The 22,421-nt window shown below is 40.1% G+C and overlaps 1 protein-coding gene across 5 annotated transcripts in view; it reads right to left on the reverse strand.

The window, feature by feature from the left end:
- PTPRM (protein tyrosine phosphatase receptor type M) overlaps window positions 1–22,421 on the reverse strand; it is a 787,775-nt gene that overhangs the window by 485,704 nt on the left and 279,650 nt on the right. For all 5 annotated transcript variants that reach the window (XM_027068512.2, XM_027068514.2, XM_053205687.1 and 2 more), the window contains exon 3: window positions 3,979–4,250. In XM_027068512.2, coding sequence (XP_026924313.1) covers window positions 3,979–4,250 — 272 coding nt within the window. The remainder of the gene's footprint in view (window positions 1–3,978; window positions 4,251–22,421) is intronic.

A 22,421-nucleotide genomic window follows, 5' to 3' on the forward strand; every position in this document is an offset into this window, starting at 1 on the left:
CCTGGGCACCACTACCAGTCCACTTTTAAATCCAAAGCAGAAAGCTATTCCTGATGAATCAACCAGTGAACGAAAGAGCTAGAGTGAGAATTAGGTTCTGATTGGATTTGGTATGTTAGGTACTGCTCAGTAATGTAAGAGAGGTGACAGTGGAAAGTAGATAGACTTGGGGGGTGGGGTCAGAGGTTCACAATTGGGGAGGTGACGTATTTTACTTAAAAGAACTCGGGCGCCTGGGTGGCGCAGTCGGTTAAGCGTCCGACTTCAGCCAGGTCACGATCTCGCGGTCCGTGAGTCCGAGCCCTGCGTCGGGCTCTGGGCTGATGGCTCAGAGCCTGGAGCCTGTTTCCGATTCTGTGTCTCCCTCTCTCTCTGCCCCTCCCCCATTCATGCTCTGTCTCTCTCTGTCCCAAAAATAAATAAAAAACGTTGAAAAAAATTAAAAAAAAAAGAACTCAAGAAAGGAAGAATCCATTGAAAATCACAATGGCCTGATATATAGGACCACCTCACTTTCACTATAGTTCCATAATCCTTTTTTAAAGGCTGATCTTCTAAGACCATTAAACTCAATAATTCCTTTAATTCCAACTGTCTGAGCTAGGTGCACCAAGGCTGTTATGGACTGAATGTTCTGTCTACCCCCTGCCCCACCATTTCATATGTTGAAGCCCTGATCCCAACATGATGGCATTTGGACATGGAGCTTTAGAGAGGTAATTAGGTTTAGATGAGGTCATGAAGGTGGAGCCCCAATAATTAGTGTCCTAATAAGAATAAGGGAGACAAGAGCTCTTTCTCTCCAGATGCACACACAGAGGAAAGCCACTGAGCACACCATGAGAAGACAAGAAGGCACCATCTATAAGGCAGGAAAAGGGCCCTCTCCAGGAACTGAATCCATGAGAATCCTACAGGACTTCCAGGCCCCGCAACTCTGAGAAAAGAATGTCTATCATTGGCGGCACCCAGTCTATATTTGTCATAGCTGCCCAAGCTTAGATAAAGACAAAATAAAACTTTAATATATGCATTGCAACCCATGTCAAAACTATAGCAATGCATTAGATTCTGGAGGCTGTCAGGGGCCCAAGAGAGTTCACTCCTAGAGATTCTGGGTGGCAGTGCTGACATGAAAGAGAAGAAGACCAGAGCACAGATGAGCAGAATACCTTCTGGTCTTGCCTGGAAGATTGTCCTCTGGCCCCAGTCCAGCAGATGCCTAGAGACTAAGTCAGAAACTAGTGCAGGTTCCAGGGAGGCAGTGGGAACATCACAGACCTATACCTTCTCTACTTTGGGAAGGTCTCCTACAAAAGAAATTTCTAACAACATGTAGCCTCCTAGCCTAGTCCATTATATAAAAAGTCTTTTGAAGCCTAGCTTAGCCAAACCCACTTCCCCTACTTCCATTTTATGTATTTATTTTTTAATAATTTTTTAAATGTTTACGTATTCATCTTTGAGAGAGAAAGAGAGAGCACAAGTAGGGGAGGGGCAGAGAAAGAGGGAGACAGAATCTGAAGCAAGCTCTAGACCCTAAGCAGTCAGTGCAGAGCCCGACATGGGGCTTGAACTCATGAACTATGAGATTATGACCTGAGCCAAACTTGGATGCTTAACGGACTGGGCCCCCCACTCTGTTTCGATTTTAATACTATGCAAGAAGAAACTTTGTCCCAGAGGCCATATTTTGTTAATTATATGACTGACTACTAATATATTTATAAACTAAATTTTATTTGTTAAATAGGATATTTTCCCTATGGAAGAAAAACTATATTTTATTTTTTGGGGTTTTATAAATAAAGGCAGTAAAATATACATCGAAGAAAATTTAGAATATGACAGATGGTAGAAAGAAAAAAAGTTGAAATCACCTGTTACCCTACTAGCCAAGGAGATACCACTTTTTAATATATTTATTTCAGCATATACTTTAGTCTTTATTTTGTATATGTATAATTATATATATATGTATTTATATAAACATATATATAAGTATTATATAGAATATATAAGTATATAACATATAAACATATATATATTATTATGTATTTTTAAAATTAAAAAATATATAATATATAAAATTTAAACTGTGAAATTTACTGTTTTATACCACTTTTCCCACTTAACAACATAGGCTTAAATAGGTCACTATATGGTTTTCCATAACATTATTCTTAATTGTTGCAAAATGCATTTTAGTATTGAGGCAACATAAATTAACTAAACATCTAATGTTGGAAATAATACTGTTTCTGATTTTTCATTATTATAAATAAACTGCCATGAGTATTCTTGTAATTAATAATTTGCAACCATTCTCTGTTATTTCCTTCGGATGAATTCCTAACAGTAGATTGTCAAATTTAGATCTTTCTAAATTGTGTTTTAATTTTTTTTTTAATGTTTATTTTTGAGAGCAAGAAAGAGAGAGAGACAGAGTGCGAGTGGGTGAGGGGCAGAGAGAGAGGGAGACATAGAATCTGAAGCAGATTCCAGGCTCTGAACTGTCAGTGCAGAGCCCGACATGGGGCTCGAACTCACGAACCATGAGATCATGACCTGAGCCAAAGTCAGATGCTTAACTGATTGAGCTACCCAGATGCCCCAGATCTATCTAAATTTTTAACTTTTATAATGTATTGCTTAAGTGTCCTTTTGAAAGATTTTTAACAATTTACCTGTGTACTATTTAACAATTTACATGCATACTACTCAAAACACATTTATTTATCATTCATTAAATTCTAGAAATTATTGTAGGTAAAGGGTACAGAGACACATTAGGTACAACGTTGAAAGCCATTCGGAAGACAAGCAGACCTGGAGAGGACTCAGTTTTCCCTTCCCTGAGTCTAGCCAAGCACCTCAATTAAATGAGAGAGGACCTTGGATACATGTTCCAGCTGGCTCTTGAGCAAGCCAAAGGAATTAAGAAAGAGAAAAGCAAAATATCTCAATCCTCTTAATGAATCTTCTTAGCGTGAAATTGAGTGTTCTCAATATCAAGTTATTTTAAAAAAAATTTGTTAATGTTTATTCACTTTTGAGAGACAGAGTGCAAGCAGGGGAGGGGCAGAGAGGGAGGGAGACACAGAATCTGAAGCAGGCTCTAGGCTCACGGAGCTCAAACCCACGAACTGCAAGATAATGACCTGAGCCCAATTCGGATGCTCAACTGATTGAGCTGCCCAGGGACCCCAAGTTATTTTTTGAAGGTGCTATGGACAAAAGGGGGGAAAAAAAAAGGAGCACCAATGTCCTTGTCACTAATTTCCCACCTTTAATCCTGAGTCAGGATGCTCTTGTGACACAAGTCACTCTCTGATAGCAGGGACATGACATCAGGTCCACTTTGGTACCACTTTTTAACTGTCTCTGCCTCCACCATGTACTTACTTTGACTGAGAATTCCAAGTGGGTAATGTGGGTCTTAACAGAACATCCCAAATAACAGGACAGCAGCTGCTCCATGACAGGACTGAGCCTACACAAGTTATCTTCTTCCCGTTGCTTACAGGGATGAGAACAGGAAGCTGCCCCTTGCTAGCTGGCCCATGAGGCTCACTTCTCAATGACTCGTTTGCTCCTGCCAGTAACTCATGAGCAATAGGGCTTCCTCTTCTAGAATCAAGTGCTACGTCTCCATGGGTCAGATATGGCTAACTTAATATAGCGCTTGCAGATAGTGCTTCCTGCCCTGCTGCAGGCTACTAAAAACAACTTTTTTGCCTTGATTTTGCTTTTAATTTCTTAAAATGTCTGCATAAACAAAGTTGAAAGGTGTTTTTTTACTCATTTCTCAAGGTAATGTACAAAGACTGAATATACTCCCTTATCAAATAGCACAAGCTTTCCTAACATTGGTATAAAAAATACCTACACTTCTTATACATTCTTTGTTTATATGAATATAAAAAAAAACTATTTCAGAAGATGCATCAAAACAGGAAATGCAAACAAAGAGCATACCTGATAAAAATTCGGCCAGAAAGTACTAATGGCCAGTTCTGCCCTGTTCCATGTGCGGGTAGGGTCTCCAGATATATTCCAGATAGGATTCCCCAAAGCTCCGTTGTTGACCTTCACGTAGACATTGAGTAACCCAGGAGCAGCATTACTCTTGCTGGATACAAAATAGTGAAAATCAATACAGTGGGTGTCATTTTCTTTGAGCTGAGGTAAGAGAAGGTGGGCCCTCTGCCCCTCAGGTCTCCCAGATGTGTTCACCAACATGAAAGAACCTGCAAAAAGAAAATCAAAGGAGAGTTACAACCTGAAATACTACTTTCTGGCCATTTCTCCAAGCCACTGTCATTTACATGGGTTGACACTGAAATGCCATGTGTCTTACTTAAGCTTTGAGAGTCCCATCCCTTTCATATCTTTTTACCCTAAAGCATTCTCAAGATCCGTGAATGGCGGTGGGTGGGGCACCTGGGTGGCTCAGTAGGTTAAGCAGCAGACTTCAGCTCAGGTCATGATCACATAATTTGTGAGTTCAAGCCCCGCATCAGGCTTCATGCTAACAGCTCCGAGCCTGGAGCCTGCTTCAGATTCTGTATCTCCCTCCCTCTCAGCCCCTCCCCTGCTCGTGCTCTGTCTCTCCCTGTCTCTCCCTCTCAAAAATAAATAAACATTTAAAACAAACAACAACAAAAAAATGATGAGTGAATGGGAAGTTTCCTTGAAGTTACTGCAGTTAGCCTTCTAAGTAACAAAACTAGGCATTAATTCGCTGACCTGCACTGATCATCTGGTAGTCACTAGCCACAGATGGCTATTTACATTAAAATTAACTTAAATTCCATAATATTAAAAGCTTAGATCCTTGGCCACACTAGCCACATTTCAAGTGCTGAATAGGCACATCTGGCTGGTTGCTACCACGTTGGGAAGCATAGATACTGAGCTTTTCCACCATCTCAGAAGGTGCTACGGGACAACGCTATTCTAGAATGGTGCCACCATTTGGTGATTGTAGCCACTTTAATATTCTCGTGCAACCTACAGAAGCAGATTGGTCCGATTTGCGGAATCTTAGAAAACTTTACTGGCCCTGTGACACTCCTTGCCATCAATGTATCTCTCTTCCAGTTCAGCACCACCACCCCTGCCCAGTTGCTGTAACAGCTGACTCCTTGATGCGGGCGGTGTTTTCATGACTGGTATGACTGAGCATACGGATGTAATCATCATTGCAATCGGAGGATGGTCATTGTCAGACATCTCCATGAGCAATTTGTACCTTTATATATACAGCACTAGCCTGCCCATGACTGCTGAAGAGTTTCCACATGGATTCAAGCTATTCAGATACCCTGGCATCAACTGTGTCACTTGGCCCGCCCCATGTCTAAGGTCAACAGAAATGGCAATTAAAATAATGATATGAATATTATATAGTACATAAAGAAAAATAAAAGCAAAATGTTCTAAGATAAAAGGGAAAACAGGGCATTATAAAGTCTTTTAGGCAGAGAAGAAAACTGTATTGAAACTCTGAGGGGAAAGAACACCTAAATCTGGAGCATAAGGATGAAAAAAGAAATGCTAGTCACATGTGACTGGACTCATGATTTCTACTGAGTAAGGAGACTATTCCCACCCTCCCCACCCCCACCCCCCCGTTGAGTATACCTTTTAAAAACTTCCCTCACTGTGAATCATAATTTTCAAGAAGATGTGTGTTTGTATGTTTGTGTGGGTTTACTTTAGTATATACCCAGCAGATATCTATAAACATACATCCACTACTAGAGAAAGTGTGAAATTTTTATCTTGTCGACAAGCTGTGATTTCCTAAACGGCAAATGGAGAAGACCACCTTTCCAAGAGAATTATTTTAAGGACTGAATAAAAAACATACATGTAGGTATATCCTTTATAAATTAATAGGCTAGTTAAGGGATCAATATTGGACAATGTTTGCTGATGGCTGTTACCCTAACCTCGCCACCCCATAAAGGGAGTTAGGTAGGGTTAATGGTATTAATGATAAACAGAAACTGAGTGACAGAGAGATTAGGAAGTAGTTTTATCCAGGTTTCAGGATGAGTTAGTGGCCAAACCAAAACTTTGAGCCTCTGAGTTTCCAACCCATTATTCACCCTGTTACACTCCAATAAGCCCATGTTTCTTCATGTGCCGTTTGAGCATACATGAAGAAAACAAACCCCTTCACGACAGTGAAGGAAAATTATAGTCGCTCTTTGAAAACAGAGCAATTTTTCAGGAGATGAATGTTACGCACCTGGAAATATGAAAGCCAGGCCACAAGGGAAGGGTTATCTATGGAACATACATTCCAGTATTAAGGAAGAGCTGCAAATGTGATTTAAGAATGAGTTGGGGGCGCAGAAAAGGAACAAGCAGCAAGAGAATATCATTGAAATGATCTGGGTTAGCTATATTCTACAAAATGTACAAAAAAAAAAAATCTTCAAAATACGCAGGGCTGACCAACCCCATCACAAATCTAAAGCTGGCTGTTGGGGTTTATAACATAAGTTAAAAATCGTACTTTTCTCCTCTAATAAATAGAAGCAGATTGATTCCATATTTTATCACACCGGGCTCTGTTGCCTGCAACACAGTTGCTGTGTATATTTCTACTGACAGGGCTGACCGTGACCTGGCCTTAAGGCCAATGCTGAATCACTCAAACCTTTAGTACTACCACACCGCCAAGAAAATTGTTGCTTGCAGAGTCACCATCAGTGAAATTTGGGTGGCCATGGGTGGTAAACATGGCAACAGGCAAAGAATGGCAAAAGTGTGTGTGCCTCCGTATCCTGCAACATCTAGCTTGTATGCCTGGATGAAGCTGAACAGAGAAGTCTCTTTTTTACACCTTGGTATAAACTGGATAGTTTTCTACCATTAGCGTTCAGGGACTCACCTGGAATCCCCCAAATACTATCTTCCTCGCTGTGCAGCCCATCTCCCATCATACTCCATTCCAGCACAAAATGTGCCATCAGCTTTTGGAGCTGTCTAATGTATATAGAACTTTTTAACTTGAGGTCAAGGTGAAATTCAGGTGTTTTAAGTTACAAATACTCAAATGATCCTAACTTTTATATCCCTTTCTTCTTTTTAATCTTTCTGAGCCAGAAAATAGTGTGTTTTGTTACACAGTGTGCTTCTGTAGTGCAGATGAGCTCAAACAGGATTAGCAAATCGAGGAATGACATCCATGTAACACAGAAGTCCTTTGGATTCCTGTGTGACTTTCTGCAGGATATTAAGGTTTTAGAGGGATCTAAATAAAGGCCTCCATGATGACCTTTAAACAGAGCTACAACCCCACACAAGTGCCTTCACTCAGGGGAAGAAATGGCAAGAAGTTCAGTGGTTTCAAGAGCCATTCTCCACGCTGTGAAGCTTTTGATAAATCTGCAAAGAGCAAAAGAAGAAACTGTGAAGCTTCTGCTCCCATCTTGAGTTTGAAAAGAAAATAACACTGACTGATGAAGAAGACAATCGGACCACAAAAAGAAATAAGAGGCATCCAAATCAGCAAAGAAGAAGTCAACTTTCACTCTTCACAGATGACATGATACTCTATGCGGGAAACCCGGAAGACTCCACCAAAAAACTGCTAGAACTGATACATAAATACACCGAAATCGCAGGACATAAAATCAACGTACAGAAATCGGTTGCATTTCTATACACCAATAATGAAACAGCATAAAGCGAAATCAATCCCATTTACAACTGCACCAAAAACCATCAGATTCCTAGGAATAAACCTAATCAAAGAGGTAAGATTAGAAATCTTATGCAAGAAATTAAAGAAGACACAAAGAAATGGAGAAACATTCCATGCTCACGGATGGAAAGAACAAATATTGTTAAAATGTCTATACCACCCAAAGCAAATTACACATTCTATGCAATCCCTATCAAAATAACACCAGCATTCTTCACAGAGCTAGAACAAACAATCCTGAAATTTGTGTGGACCCACAAAAGACCCCAAATAGCCAAAGTGAAGTTGGAAAAGAAAACCAAAGCTGGAGGCACCACAGTTCCAGACTTCAAGCTGTATTACAAAGCTGTAATCATCAAGTAGTATAGTACTGTCACAAGAACAGACACACAGACCAGTGGAACAGAATACAGAACCCCAAAATGGACCCACAAATGTATGGTAAACTAATCTTCGACAAAGCAGGAAAGAGTATCCAATGGAAAAAAGTCTCTTCGGCAAATGTCACTGGGAAAACTGGACAGCGACATGCAGAAGAGTGAAACTGGACCACTTTCTTACACCATATACAAAAATAAACTCAAAATGGATGAAACACCTAAATATGAGACCCAAAACCATCAAAATCCCAGAGGAGAACACAGGCAGCAACCTCTTTGACCTTGGCCACAGCAACTTCTTACTAGACAGGTCTCCAGAGGCAAGGGAAACAAAAGCAAAAATGAACTAATGGGACCTCATCAAGATAAAAAGCTTCTTCTACACAGGAAAGGAAACAATCAGCAAAACTAAAAGGCAACCAACGGAATGGGAAAAGATATTTGCAAATGATGTATCAGATAAAGGGTCAGCATCCAAAATCTATAAAGAACTTATCAAACTCAATACCCATAAAATATAATCCACTGAAGAAATGGGTAAAAGACATGAATAGATACTTTTCCGAAGAAGACATACGGATGGCTAACAGACACATGAAAGGATGCTCAACATCACTCATCATCAGGGAAATACAAATCAAAACCACAGTAAGATACTATCTCATACCTGTCAGAATGGCTAAAATCAACAACTCAGGAAACAACAGATGCCAGTGAGGATGCAGAGAAAGGGGAACACTTTTGCACTGTTGGTGGGAATGCAAACTGGTGCAGCCACTCTGGAAAACAGTATGGAAGTTTCTCAAAAAATTAAAAATAGAGCTACCCTAAGACCCAGCAATTGCACGACTAGGTATCTATCCAAAGAACACAAAATTGCTGATGCAAAGGGACACATGTACCCCGATGTTTATAGCAGCGTTATCAACAATAGCTCAATTATGGAAAGAGCCCAAATGTCCACAGACTGATGAGTAGATAAAAAAGATGTGGTGTAATTGTACAATAGAATATTACTCAGTGATCAAAAAGAATGAAGTAGAGAAGATAACATTTTAGCAACACAAGCATTTCCTGACAGTGCTGCCCTATTGTCTTCTGAATTTACTGAAGAAAGTACCAACACTCAGGTTTAGCACAATCTGGAAAACCCAGAATCCTAGGGGTAAATTCACACTTGTACATACAGAAAATGGCAGGCGGGAGGGATGAGATGCCTTTTAAGTGTTGGAATTTATCACCTATCATATATGAAAGTCAAGTCAACTCGCCCACGTTTAAAGGATCCAGAGCATTTATATTCAATTTTAGGCTATTAAGCCTGTTTCGAAAAATATCCCTCTATGGCTGAATGTTTAATTTTCACCTCCTGCTTCAATGTTTTGACTGTGAGGAAATGCATTTTCAAAGACTAATTGGGTCTCCCTCTGTAGGTACTTTCTTACCTCATTTTTTCCCCTACAAAAAACACTCCAACTGGGCAAATAAATAAAAGAAATCAGAATTCAAATTAGCATAGGAGCTCTGTTTGTGTTCGAATAACAAAACACCCTTAAGTCACAAGTGTGGAAGCAGAGAATATAACATCGCCTGCAAATGGAAAGAGTTCCACATAAGGGAGGCAGCTTCAAAAGGGGCAGTTTTTAAAGCACGCTTTGAAAGTCTTTAAGAGTAAGGATTTTGGTTTCTCTGAAAAGGAAAACTCTGTTATGAGAACATACAATATTCTTGAATCCTTGGGTGAATTAAATTTAGCTTAATCACAACCACCGGCAAATGCTTTTGATTGGACTATCTTCCATCATTGTTTGTGACAGCAGCAAAAGCTACATATAATTAGTTATTCCTTTCTACCCCATCATTAAAATTTGCATTGGTGTGGTAGAGGCTCTAGAGTTTTAAAGGCTGAGGAAGCCGCGTGAATTCTCTTACGTTTCAGAAACTTTGTGCGTCAACAAAAAAGGGAGTGGTTTCCGTTGTCCAGCAGGAAGAGAATTACGTGTGTTATTAAATACTTTGGCTGGCAGAGAAGCAGTGTTTTATGAACCTGATAGGGAGCAGATTTTCCCCCTTAAAATGTGTCTCTTTGGCACAGGGATTATTTTGAGCTGGTTCTTCTTAAGAAACAGCACACAGGGGGAAGCTCTCAAAACTGAGTAGGAGTTACCCTGGTGCAAAAGACACTTACAAGGGGAAGGTCCATTTGTAACAGTGTGTCCCTTTCTGTATCAAGAAGAGGGGGATGACAAAATTTCTAGAAACTCTTGTCAATGAAGAAGGCAAAGACCTAACATTTTACATAACAACCTTACCCTTGTTGATTATGCTTTTCCTTCCCAGACTTGCCACCTCCAACATCCTCGGACTTTAGCTGAAGATAGTATTTAAGACGATGGCTTCAGCCATTTCCTTTCAAGGGTCTCTCCCATGTACAAAGGAAGTATACACGATATTAAAGTTCTGTTCGTTTTCTCCTGTTAATCTGTTAATCTGTTTTATATTAATCTAATTATTAGACCAGCCAAAGAACCTAGAAGGTTCTGTGGAGGAGCAAAACTTGCCACCACAAAGTGTGTCCCTATGACATATGGATTATTTTTGGCTGATTATTTTTAAGAAATGGAAGGCTCAGGAATAGACTCTGAACTTCCCTCTAATTGCCTAAAAGAATTTAGATAGATGAGCTTCTCCAGGAAGGGAGACATCACCACAGATGGTTATACTATAATATGAAGTAGGTGTGGTAGAAAGGGAAGCCCTTAGAAAAGTCCATTTCTTAAAATTCCTCGCTATGTCTCATTGTTTCTGCATGACCCCGCAAACATTCATCTTCCTGTGAATTGTTTTTCTTCCCTTTGACTTCTCACATGCCTACTCCTTTCTCCTCAGCTCTGGAGAGCATATAAGCCTCAGTTTCCTGACTGCCTGTGACCCTCAAATTCATATGGAACCCCCCGTGCACATGTAATTAAGTTTTATTTTCTCCTGCTAATCTGTCTCATGTCAATTTAGTTCTTAGGCCAGCCAAAAAAACACTTGAAGGGCAGGAGAAAAATCTTTCTTCCCCAATGAAGGCAAGAAAGAAAAACTGTCCGCTCTTGCAAACTTAAAAGTCATTATAAGATTCACTTCTTAAACCTCTTAATTTTAGTAAAAGGACACAGACCATTGGCCTCTCTCTTTCTCTGGCTGTTTTGTCTTCATTTTTTTTTTCTCTATGGCATCTTCAAATTTATAGGCTTAAAATCCAAAAGCTAAATAGAAAGTTCACAAGTTCCACCTTTGCTAGTACACATACTGACTCTAGTTTACAAGGCCATTATCTCATGATCTTCTTCCGACCTATTATACATACCAGTTGTAACAATTCAGCTATCTAGAGCAGTGCTTCTCAAATAACCCATGACGAAGGGTCATTTTTTTAAAAATACCTGATGCACCTCAGATCAAATTTATCTAAAATGCAATAAATATGGTTTCCTAAAAAAGAAGAAATAAAAAACATGCAAAATGCAAACCCAAATTTGTTGCTGGGTTAAATAAATAAATGTGAAATCACTCTGTCAAATTCCTATAAAATTTTCTAAAGACTTACTCTCAATTTCCATATTGGTCATGGGCAGGAACACTACATGGCCTAGCTCTGATGTGTAGACCCACCAAGTGGCATAGGCTTCAAGTTTAAACGGTATAACATTCTGGGTACCAAAGTACCAAAGTGTACATTTTATTCTCAACAGGGAAGAAAAAGACTGAGAACAGGCAACCTGAGAGAATGGAAGAAAAAGAAAATTTTCTGGTCTCTTAACTCAAAGATAAAGGCGATCAAGCCCAGCCCTTTGGCTATGAAAGACATTGGTAGAAGAAAACACAAAGGGAGAAGGAGAAGCAAGTGGAGAAGGGAACAAACAGGATCATGGGAAATGAGAAGACACCCTAAGGCTGAATTGAGAAAAGAGCCAGCTTTGAGGCAAGGAGGAGAGGAAGAGAACGCCTCCAAGAACATATTTTGGCGGTTCTTAAGGAGAACAGGAGAATGCAGGGACATAAAATGTGCCACCCAGTGCCTAGGCCAGGTGCTACGTCTATTCCACCGCATTAAATCCTCACAACAGTAAACACCCGCAGCAACACAGAGAACAGTGAACTTGCCAAAGGGTCCGCCAACAGCATCTGATTGAGCTAAAGGGCATCTGAATTTTTTACATTCAAGCGCTAAATGCAATGCTCTAAAGCCAATATTCTTCAAGCATATTGACTCATCATTGTACCAAATACACTGCATCTGATGCTACGTGTGCCTACATACGTTTACCTACATACACACACACACACACACACACAAAACTTCCACGAAGAAATGTGTGTCACTGTCTTTCTTATCGTGTGTGTGTGTATTATACTCATCTTTCCTGTCCTCCTCTGCTTCATTCTACAGTGTACATGAGTAAATGAATGCTGGGTGCAGCCCACCGCTGACTTCACAGCATGCGGACGCTTCAAGGTCACACCGCACACAACTCTTTTCTCAATAACCAAAACCAACAAGATCTCAACTGTGCTCCGCCTCCTTCGTAAGGCAGCTTTTCAGTTTTCATTTGCGATTTTAAATTCGACCTCGTCCTTCAAATATCAAAATACCAGCTGACATCCCCCTCCTGCTCCCTCAGCCAGTACTAACAATGGTCATAAAGAATATATCGTTTCCGGTGAGAAACCTCGTGAAATAAGGAAGTTGAAAGCCTGTGGAGAAGTAAATGAACTCAGGGAGCAAAGCTCAAAGGGAACAAAGCCTCTGTGGGGAGGTGCCACCATCACTTGAAAAATACTTATTAGCACCCATTTCGGCCTGAAGAAACCACAGCCGCAGCCACATCCATAGTCTATGGACCGGATGCCAAGCAGCGTTCTTCAGCTCCTGCCTCTTCTGTGTCCCTTTCAAAGACTCCATCCTGGTACAAACGTGAAATACTTATCTCGCAACTACTGGAGAATAAGCTTTTAATTGAAAAATAATTGTCTTTTCACCAAATGTCATAGCTGCCTTTCTATTTTGCCCTCTCTCGCCTTGCCTTTCTCTTGGTTTCTCAAGTATTACAAATGGCAAACCATTTGTGAGCCGCACGAATTTTTGCCACGGACCGCATGGGCTGGTGAAAATATGGAAAGATGGTAAGGAAGTAACACCCGACGACAGAGAAGTCCCAGCAAACCGGCGGACCGACTACCCTACTTGGTGCTCTCGCTGGGAGAGGAGGTGACAGGCTTGTGTGGCAGGGGCCTTCTTACGAGTCAGACCGGCTAGCACACGGCCCTCTCTAGCTCCCCCCCACCCCCGCAAGGGAATCCCACATCAATCTAGGTGCTATAAAGTTAACAATAAGCATAGCTAAAGCATAGCATACTCTTGCATAATAAGCAGAATTACAAGCATAGCATATAGTGAAAATGCACATAGAACACTTGCTTCAAGATATTTATTTTAAATTTTTTAATTATTCTTTTAATGTTTTATTTTAGTTTTGAGAGAGATAGAGTGTGAGTGGGGGAGGGGCAGAGAGGGAGGGAGACGCAAAATCCGAAGTGGGCTGCAGGCTCCCAGCTGTCAGCACAGAGCCCAACCTGGGCTTGAACTCACGAACCACAAGACCATGACCTGAGCTGAAGTCGGACGCTTAACCGACTGAGCCACCCAGGCCGCCCTTCAAGATATTTATTTTAAATACCCAAAAGATATACAATTGTCAGTTAAGCGATTCACAGCATAATGAATGGGTATTATTATGATTGATTATTCATAAAAATGCTGATCTGACCAAAATAAATTCATTTGCCTTACCTGGTCACTTTCAGCCATAGTGGGATACACATGAGCGCCCACTATAGACTGGGCATTTTGAGGACTATGAACAATAACAATAACAATAACAATTCCTCCAGCAAGAACCTCACAGCTTAGCTGTAATCTAAAATATTTTAGATATTCTGTAGTTAGCACAGACAGACAAAAATCCCACAGAATTAACAAATCTGATCCATTAAACTTACCAATATCTACATAACCATAACCCAAGGGTCTGTAAGATTCGTGGACTTAGAACTGCCAAACAAGAATTTTGAGACACAGTTACCATACGAGGCAAAGCAGGGAGGAAGAGGCTCATGGGAAATGGAAGAAACCCTGGGGGTTCCATCCAGAGGAGGAATGTGGTCTCTTTTCGTAAGAAGAGTGAAGTTTTATTGAGAACTAATTCATGTTACAGTATGTCATCCAAACGGCTTCAGAGACTTAGCTGGAAAATACTATGTGAGTGCTTTATAATTTGTAAGTAAAAAACAAACACAGAGTAAAGCAAACACAACCTTTTTACTAGCTGCTGACGCTAATGACTGTATCTTAGAAAATGAGCCACAAGTACAATGGAGAAGTGACAGGTATACTTACCGTTGAGAACTTTCTTAAGAGACTGCTTAATTCCCCATTCGTCATGTTTTTTATTGACTGACATCTTTAGAAACCAGTTCATTTTTGTTCTAAATCTCAGAATGACACAAACCATCACAATGTAAGCTTCTGCTTGTTTTTTGCCCCTAAATTACTGTTGATTTTGAGACAACTTTTTCTTCACATGTGTATCTGGTGACAGGCTAGCAGCTAAATGGTCTTGCTTTAAGAAGAAATGCTACAGTTAGCTTCTCTATTAAATATGAACCAAACTTAACTGTTTTAAAAATTCATCACCTTTGACATTTTTGATTTAACAGAAACCTGCTAGGGGTGCTCAGAAGAAGTTAGCTAAACCATTGTTTGCCGTAGAAAATATTTCTGCAAAACACTCCAAGGGTTCTGCTAGCATTGATGATTGAGAATTCCCCATAATCCGGAAGAAGAAACCAAAGATTTTGCTCAAGATGTTTCTGGTCAGAAGCCAGAGCCAAGCAGTGACACGCACTGCCTGATCAGAGGGCAGAGAGAAGGAGTTATCAAAACTGGACAAGGTTAGTCAGTAGAGGAAATGAAATTGACCTCCACATTAAACGGCTGATAGAATATCGAATTTATAAATGATCTAAATAGAAGCCTGGAATTTAAGGAATCTGTGGGATCAATTAATCAGACACAACATCAAGATACCAATAAATAAATAGCAAATGATATGAAAAGGCAATTTGCATTAGCAAAAATATAATTAGTGAAGAGATGTCTTGGGAAAACAGTCATCCTCACGATTAAATCAAGAAACTTAAAGCAAATGTCTGACATAATTTTAAACGTAGGCGTCTTGGACATATAAAACTTTCAAAACCAAACGTTTGTAAGGTTCGGGTGAAGCCCCTGCAGGTGTTCAGAAAGGAAACACTGTCATTTATTATAAAATTCCAACAGGAAAGACTGCAAAGAGAGTCGTGCTCTTTGCCCCTCTAAGATCAGGCTAGAAGAGAAATCTCACCTACACATCTTACTTAGCCTTACGTGACCTTATGGAAAGTACTCTAAACCTGAGATGACTCGTGCATAATGTAAAAAAGGAAGACGTTCTGAGGGCCAGGTGGGCCAGTGTGGGTTAAGTGCTCATATCGTGCAGGACAGCACACAGGGGCTCCCTGAGCTCGGTGGGAAGAACTGAGCTCTGCAGCCACAGAGCCTACACTTGGATCTTGACTCAGCCATGTCCTCGATGCCACAGAGCAAGTTAGCTAACTCCACTATGCCTCAGTTTTGTAGCCTAGGAAGTAAGGATAAAACTGTACCCATTTCAAAGAAGCTGTTCAGTGATTCAATGAGATAATTCACATAGAATCCTTCTGAGCAGAGCGCCTGACGCATAGCAGGCATGTGCCAAAATCTGGCCTTGCCTCCAGTTTTCATCCCAATGTATCTGGCCTTAGCTTAGGAAGATGAGACAGCCGAAGGCCTACTTCAAGGTAATTGCTGGCACCCCTGTAGTTACACGTATCAACAACCGCGGGATTGCACAGTCCGCCACCATCCATATCTGTTCAACATAACAAGGTCAGCAATACAAACCCGCTATGGCATTCGGATTTGTTTTCAATATCTAAACATTAATTTTCAAATATACATAGTCATTCCAGATTTAACTCAAGGTGAAAAATCTAATGTGATTAAATGTTAGCGTTTTACCAAGTCCACTGAGTTATAAATGTACGTTTTTTTTTATTACAAGAGTAAAATGCTACCTACAATAATTAGCGGTGATTGCAGAAGTGGTCGATCGCATTTACGAAATTAATTATTAAAAACTTTCAAATAGTTACGTGGGTATATATATTAGCTATTAATAGGAGTAATAAGAGCTAACATATATATACTATTTACTATGTACCAGGCATTCTCCTAAGTGCTGTACATACATTAACTCTGAAGATAAGATAGCTGAGGTGTACAGAGGTTAAGTAACTTGTTCAAGGTCATGCAGCTAGTTAAATGGTAGATGTGAGATGTGACCCAAAGCAAAGTGACTCAAACTCTGTGCTCTTGAGCATGGTACCATGTTGCCTCTCAGTTTATGAATCAGTACCTTAAGTTATTTTTTTATTTATTTTACCTTTTTTTTATTTTAAGTTAGATAATTTTAGGAAGAACATTATATCCCCTTGAGTCAATGCATCTATATATCATATGTAGTATATATATAGTATGTGTATATACGTGTGTGTGTGTGTGTGTGTGTGTGTGTGTGTGTGTGTATAAAGAAGTAAAGTCCAATTCTGAGAAACTTAAGGATCTAAGGGAAAAGGAAAACTTGCTCACTACCAGGTAAACAAGTCCCAGCAAGCCTGCTGGAGGAGAGGGACCCTGGAAGCAGACATACGTTTTCCCACCCAGGTCCCAGTTAACCTTACAGCTTACTGCTGATGCGTAAAGGAGCCCAGCCAAGAACAGCCACGCACAGCCCTCAGATCAGCAGAACCACTCAACCGCGCCAAGCCCAAATTGTTGACCCACAGAATTGTCAGCTACGGGTATTATTTTAAGATACCAAGTTTGGAGACAGTGTATTATGCAGCAAAAGCTAACAAAGCTGGTTGAATCTAGGTGAGGACTACACAGAAATATGATTTCTGCCCTGTGTATTATGAACATTTTCATCTTTAAAGTTTTAAACGATAAAAAAAGTTTAAAGGAAAAAGCTCACAATATCTTAAATGGCCACACATTTATCCCAGTAAGGCAATGGTGTATTTCCTTCAAAACTCTATTTTATACATACAAACGTATATTTACATACCGGAGGAGAGTATTTTCTTTAGCCTTTTCCTAGGTTTTTCAAAGATAGTAACCTGACATGTTCCCCTGCAGTTGGCTTTGTCCTTTAGTCAATAATATAACACGGGCCGCTCTTTAGGCCAATATGGACATATGGACCCTGCTCCATGTTTTTAGTACCCACTGCTACAAAGTATACTACAATAGCCATCCATATGAATCCATATGAATTAATTTCTGTAGAATAGGAGCCTGCTGGCCCAAGTTGCTGGCCAAATGGAATTATACTTTTTAAACTTTTTAAAAAAATTTTTAAATGTTTGTTTATTTTTGAGAGAGAAAGAGCGTGTGTAGGGAAGGGGCAGAAAGAGACAGAGACACAGAATCCTAAGCAGTCTCCAGGCTCTGAGCTGTCAGCGTGGAGCCCAATGTGGGACTCAAACCCACAAACCACGAGATCATGACCTGAGCCAAATTTGGACACTTAACCGACTAGGCCACCCAGGCACCCCTAATTTTCCAATGTTTTGATTTATTGGATATAAATACTAAACAATTGTTCTAGACGTGACAATAGGAATGTTTTATTTATTAATAATAATGGTCAGTGGTTTACATAAAGTGGCCCTGTTACTTCAGACTAACAGTAGACTGGCTAATGGCACAGAGGGTTTGAGCCCAGAGGAAGCGGTCTCCTGGCCTTCTCTGTTCTAAGTGAGACAGCGATCCTGACTTCGTCTTCCCATTAGAACCGCTGTTGTCTCTGAATCTCTACCGCATGTGTGCTATGTGTCACTCACTCTACTAAGTTCTCCATACCTGTTCTTTTATTTGATTCCCTCAACAACGCATTGAGGAGAGTATTATCATTACTTTACATTCAGAAGGGCTAAAATCTTCCCCAGGCCGCACAGAAAAATCAGGATTTTAATCCAATCAGTCTGATTCTAGGGCTGATGTTTTTAACCCAACATGTATGCAAGATTTCATAGCACATTGCAAAGTCAGGTAACCAAATATCTGTGGTGCCTGCTCTCTGGAGAAAATTACAAATAGAGGAACAACAACTTCAAAATACACTAGAAGCTACTAGGGTTAGCTTCAGCTTCGAATTGTAACTTTTAAAACATAAAATGAGTCCAAACCACAGGAGCTATTCTCTTACTTAAGAACAGAAATTAAAACCCACCATGCTTAAGATGACGTTTGGAGCCAAAACTAGTTCTATTATTTTTTTCTCAAGTAACCAAAGAGGTAAGCACCAAATGCAAAATAAGGAGATAAGAATAAAATCTATTTCTTTGAAAACTACCAAGGTTTACTGGAAAATATGAATTTTAAATAAGACATTTAATATAGTATAAACAATTAGATCAACCCCTGGAGCTCTTCAGAAACCCAGAGGATACTGTTTATTCTTGTTGCTTCCTAATGCAATAAAAGGATACAATAACACTCATGTGGCTTTACTTATAAGTGTGATTTAAGGTCAAATCATTCGAAACAGATGTCCACTTTCCTTCTTTTACACAACCCTAGAGAAGGCAAACATCATCTGCTAAGTGCGGAAAGAGTCTGGGGGGTCAGAATCCTAAAGGTACTTGATGGTCCTAAGTACACTCCATCGTCTTCTTCAACAAAGAGTCCCCCATTCACATGTTATGTCAAAAGTCACCATGAGAATCATTCCCAGCATTTATCACCGTACAAGTCATACATTCACACGGTGCTGTTAATGACATGGAAAGAAATGTTGATTATCTTAGGTATTTCTATTCAAGACCAAGGTCTCTTTCATTTAACCAATATTTTTGTGAATAACTCACACAGGCATTGCTCTTAATCCAGATGAAGAAACAGACCACGCAGACATAGACACACTGAATAGAATTACAAAGTGAAATGAATGTAAGTGCACAATACTATAACTTTTTTATGTTAACATATAGGTGAAATATTAGGAGTAGCAGACCAATCATATTGGAGAAGGGGAAGGATAAAAGGGACATTTCAAGTTACAACCACAGATTTTTTATGTGTGAGTGGATACCGAGAGGCTAAGAAGCTGAGGGTTTCCAGTATGATTCTCAGCCCAAATGAGGTAGATGAACAGATTCCATATTATGCTGACAACTGAATGCTACCTGACAAAAAGGAAAATAGCACATTTTATACTTCTATATGCCCAACCTTGCATATTACCTGGTATAAGGAATGCACTCTGTTAGCTGCCGAATTAACTTCCGGAATACATTAGAAACAAAAATTCAATGGATTTATTTTAATTTCTTTTTTAATGTTTTATTTATTATTGAGAAAGAGACAGAGTGTGAGTGGGGGAGGGGCAGAGAAAGAGGGAGACACAGAATCCGAAGCAGGATCCGGGCTCTCAGCGGTCAGCGTAGCGGGCCTCGAACCCACGAACTGTGAGATCATGACCTGAGCTGAAGTCAGACGCTTAACCAACTGAGCCACCCAGGCGCCCTGAAATAGATGTATTTTAAAATCAATCCCTGTATCTTACCAGTAGGAATATTTTTTTCTTTAATTTTTCCTGTTTATCATGTATATAATTAACATGCTAGGAAGAGAAACACCACACTTTCGGCATTTTGCAAGTACCTCCATTCTCTTCTGAATTTCTGAGGAAGGCGTTCAAGGTCTTACCAGTCTATAATTACAAGCTTATCTTCTTTCACTTCTGAAATCTATAAACATGTCCTGAGTAACTACTACGCGCGAGGCACTGTAGTAGGCATCATGGAATTCAAAGTTGAGTAATGACTGAAGCCCCATTCTTAAGTCCAGCAGAGTGGGCCAAGAATTAGGTCTGGCAATGGTGTCAGCAGTGATGGAGCTATTCCAACAATCATTCGGGGCACAGAGAAAAAGGGTGCAAAGTGAACTCAGAGAGGTGGGTGTTATTGATGGCTCTCACGAACAAGCTGAGTCTCCCTGGATGTACAGTTAGCCAGAGCACTGGAGGAAAGAAAATGGTATAGGGGCTCTGCATTAGTTCATTCAACAAACATTTGTGAGGCCCCTACAGATAACTGGCACTGATACTGAGTATGAGGAAGACATGTCCATGGCCCTTTGGAAGCGTCAAGTCTAAAAGAGTAGGCAGCCACATAAGCAAATAATCTGAATGCAAAGTCACAAGTGTATGTCAGAGATACACTCCAAGTACTAAGCAGTAGAGAAGCCACTACAGAAAAGAATGACTAATGTAACTTGAGCATTACGGTCAGGGTCGTTTAAGAACTAAACTGGACTGTCACCGGGAAATTTTAAAGCACCACAAAAACAGAAATAACAGTCTTCCTTATCTTGAAAGATGGAAGGATCCTTGCAATTCACTTTCTTGGCTGTGCAGACTGTGCAAGGATTAACCAGCATTCAACAACTGAAATCAAGATGCGATTTTTGACCCCACGAGGAGCAGCATTTCTGCAGTGGTTTTAGAAATCACAGTGTGTCTTTCCAGGACAGCAACTGAGCTCTTCCAGAAGTAATAGTGGCTCACATTAAACGCTTTGTTCTTTACACCTTGGTGCTTTGCTTTTATAAAACTTCTTTCAAGAGCTGCATTGCTGCCTTAAGTGGTCTTCCAGGGAGTTGAACTCCCACCTGGCACACAAACAGGTCAGATACTTTCAAACTAAACATCACTGTGAGGGGTTTGAAAGGTACTTTACCCCCGTGAGAGTTAACTGCCAGAGAGGCAGTTCTTTCGGAGAGCATTTTAGAGAGCATCTTTAAACCTTTGCATTAGGCAGAATGACTTCCCACACCCAGAGGAGAAAACTGAACTAAAGAAAAGAATACTTAAAAATGCTTCAGAAAAAAAAAAAACCCAACTTAAATGGTTTTATAATACATTCAAATAAAAATCACTCTGTTGGTTTTATATTTAAAATGATCTATCTGACTTTATATATAGTCATTCACAGGCAGTGAAATGAAAAGCACCAAGTTATTTATCAGCAACGCGAAAAATTAAGTCCTAGAGAGTGAGGATACCAAAACAGAAACCCTGAACGGATAAACAGATGCCCTCCAGGCCACTCACTGATTCTATCAGGTATCTGTGAGATTTGAACTAAAAGAGATTCTAGATCTACAACCATGAAATGTTACCCGTGGTAGGATAACCAATCTGTTGGCTGCACTTAAACCACAGAAAGCATCCAATAAATGTTTGCATTAGAACATGCTCAGAGAAATCAGCACTCCTAAAAAAGCCTTTGGTTTAATACCTGCCACTTACGGGCTACTTTAGGACCAACAAGATCATTTCTTTCCTAAGGAAGCTTAAAATCTAAAACATGTAAATCCTCATCATTTATCTACCCACATGAAGCCACCAAACTGAGGTCAATTAAATCAAACCTGTAATTTATATTACCTTTTTATACCTAAAAAAAAAAAAAAAAAAAGGCAAGCACTGAAGTGAAAGGGTGGTGAGATTCTGATGACTAATGCTATCGCCAAATTTTTCCCATCCAAACCTAATGGCGGAAAGATAAGTATGACTATGGGAAGCTCTACAGAGTTTCTATAGAAATTTCCCTCCCTCCTCCATAGAAATGAACAGGTATGTACATGTTGCATTTTTTTCTGGCCAAAGTTTCTCCGGTGATTTCTGAAACCTAATCGACTTAAGAGAGGTCATAGGGTCTGCCTCTCTAATCCCCAGGTAATTTACCCCAGCAGGCTGCATAGGGAGGCCTGCTGATGGGGATAACATGATTCTGTATCAATGAAAGGGGGGTGATTTCCTCTTAAATGCAAATGAAGGTGCAATGATCCAGAGACTTGGTCCCATTACTGAGGAACTGCACTTAGCTTCTTCAAGAGCACAGGGATATCATTGATAGTCTTAGCACAACGAACCCCAACAGAAGTGTCAAGTTCACCTTCCTCACCCCATTTTACATCTCCTACCCTCCACCTCCATGTCCCTCCATTCATTTACTTAAGAATTTCTTCAACTAGGGGCACCTGGGCGACTCAGTCGGTTAAGTGTCCGACTTTGGCTCAGGTCAAGATCTCACTATTTGTGAATTCGAACCCTTCATTGGGC

Source organism: Acinonyx jubatus, chromosome D3 (genome assembly GCF_027475565.1).
Source record: "Acinonyx jubatus isolate Ajub_Pintada_27869175 chromosome D3, VMU_Ajub_asm_v1.0, whole genome shotgun sequence".
Taxonomy (NCBI): domain Eukaryota; kingdom Metazoa; phylum Chordata; class Mammalia; order Carnivora; family Felidae; genus Acinonyx; species Acinonyx jubatus.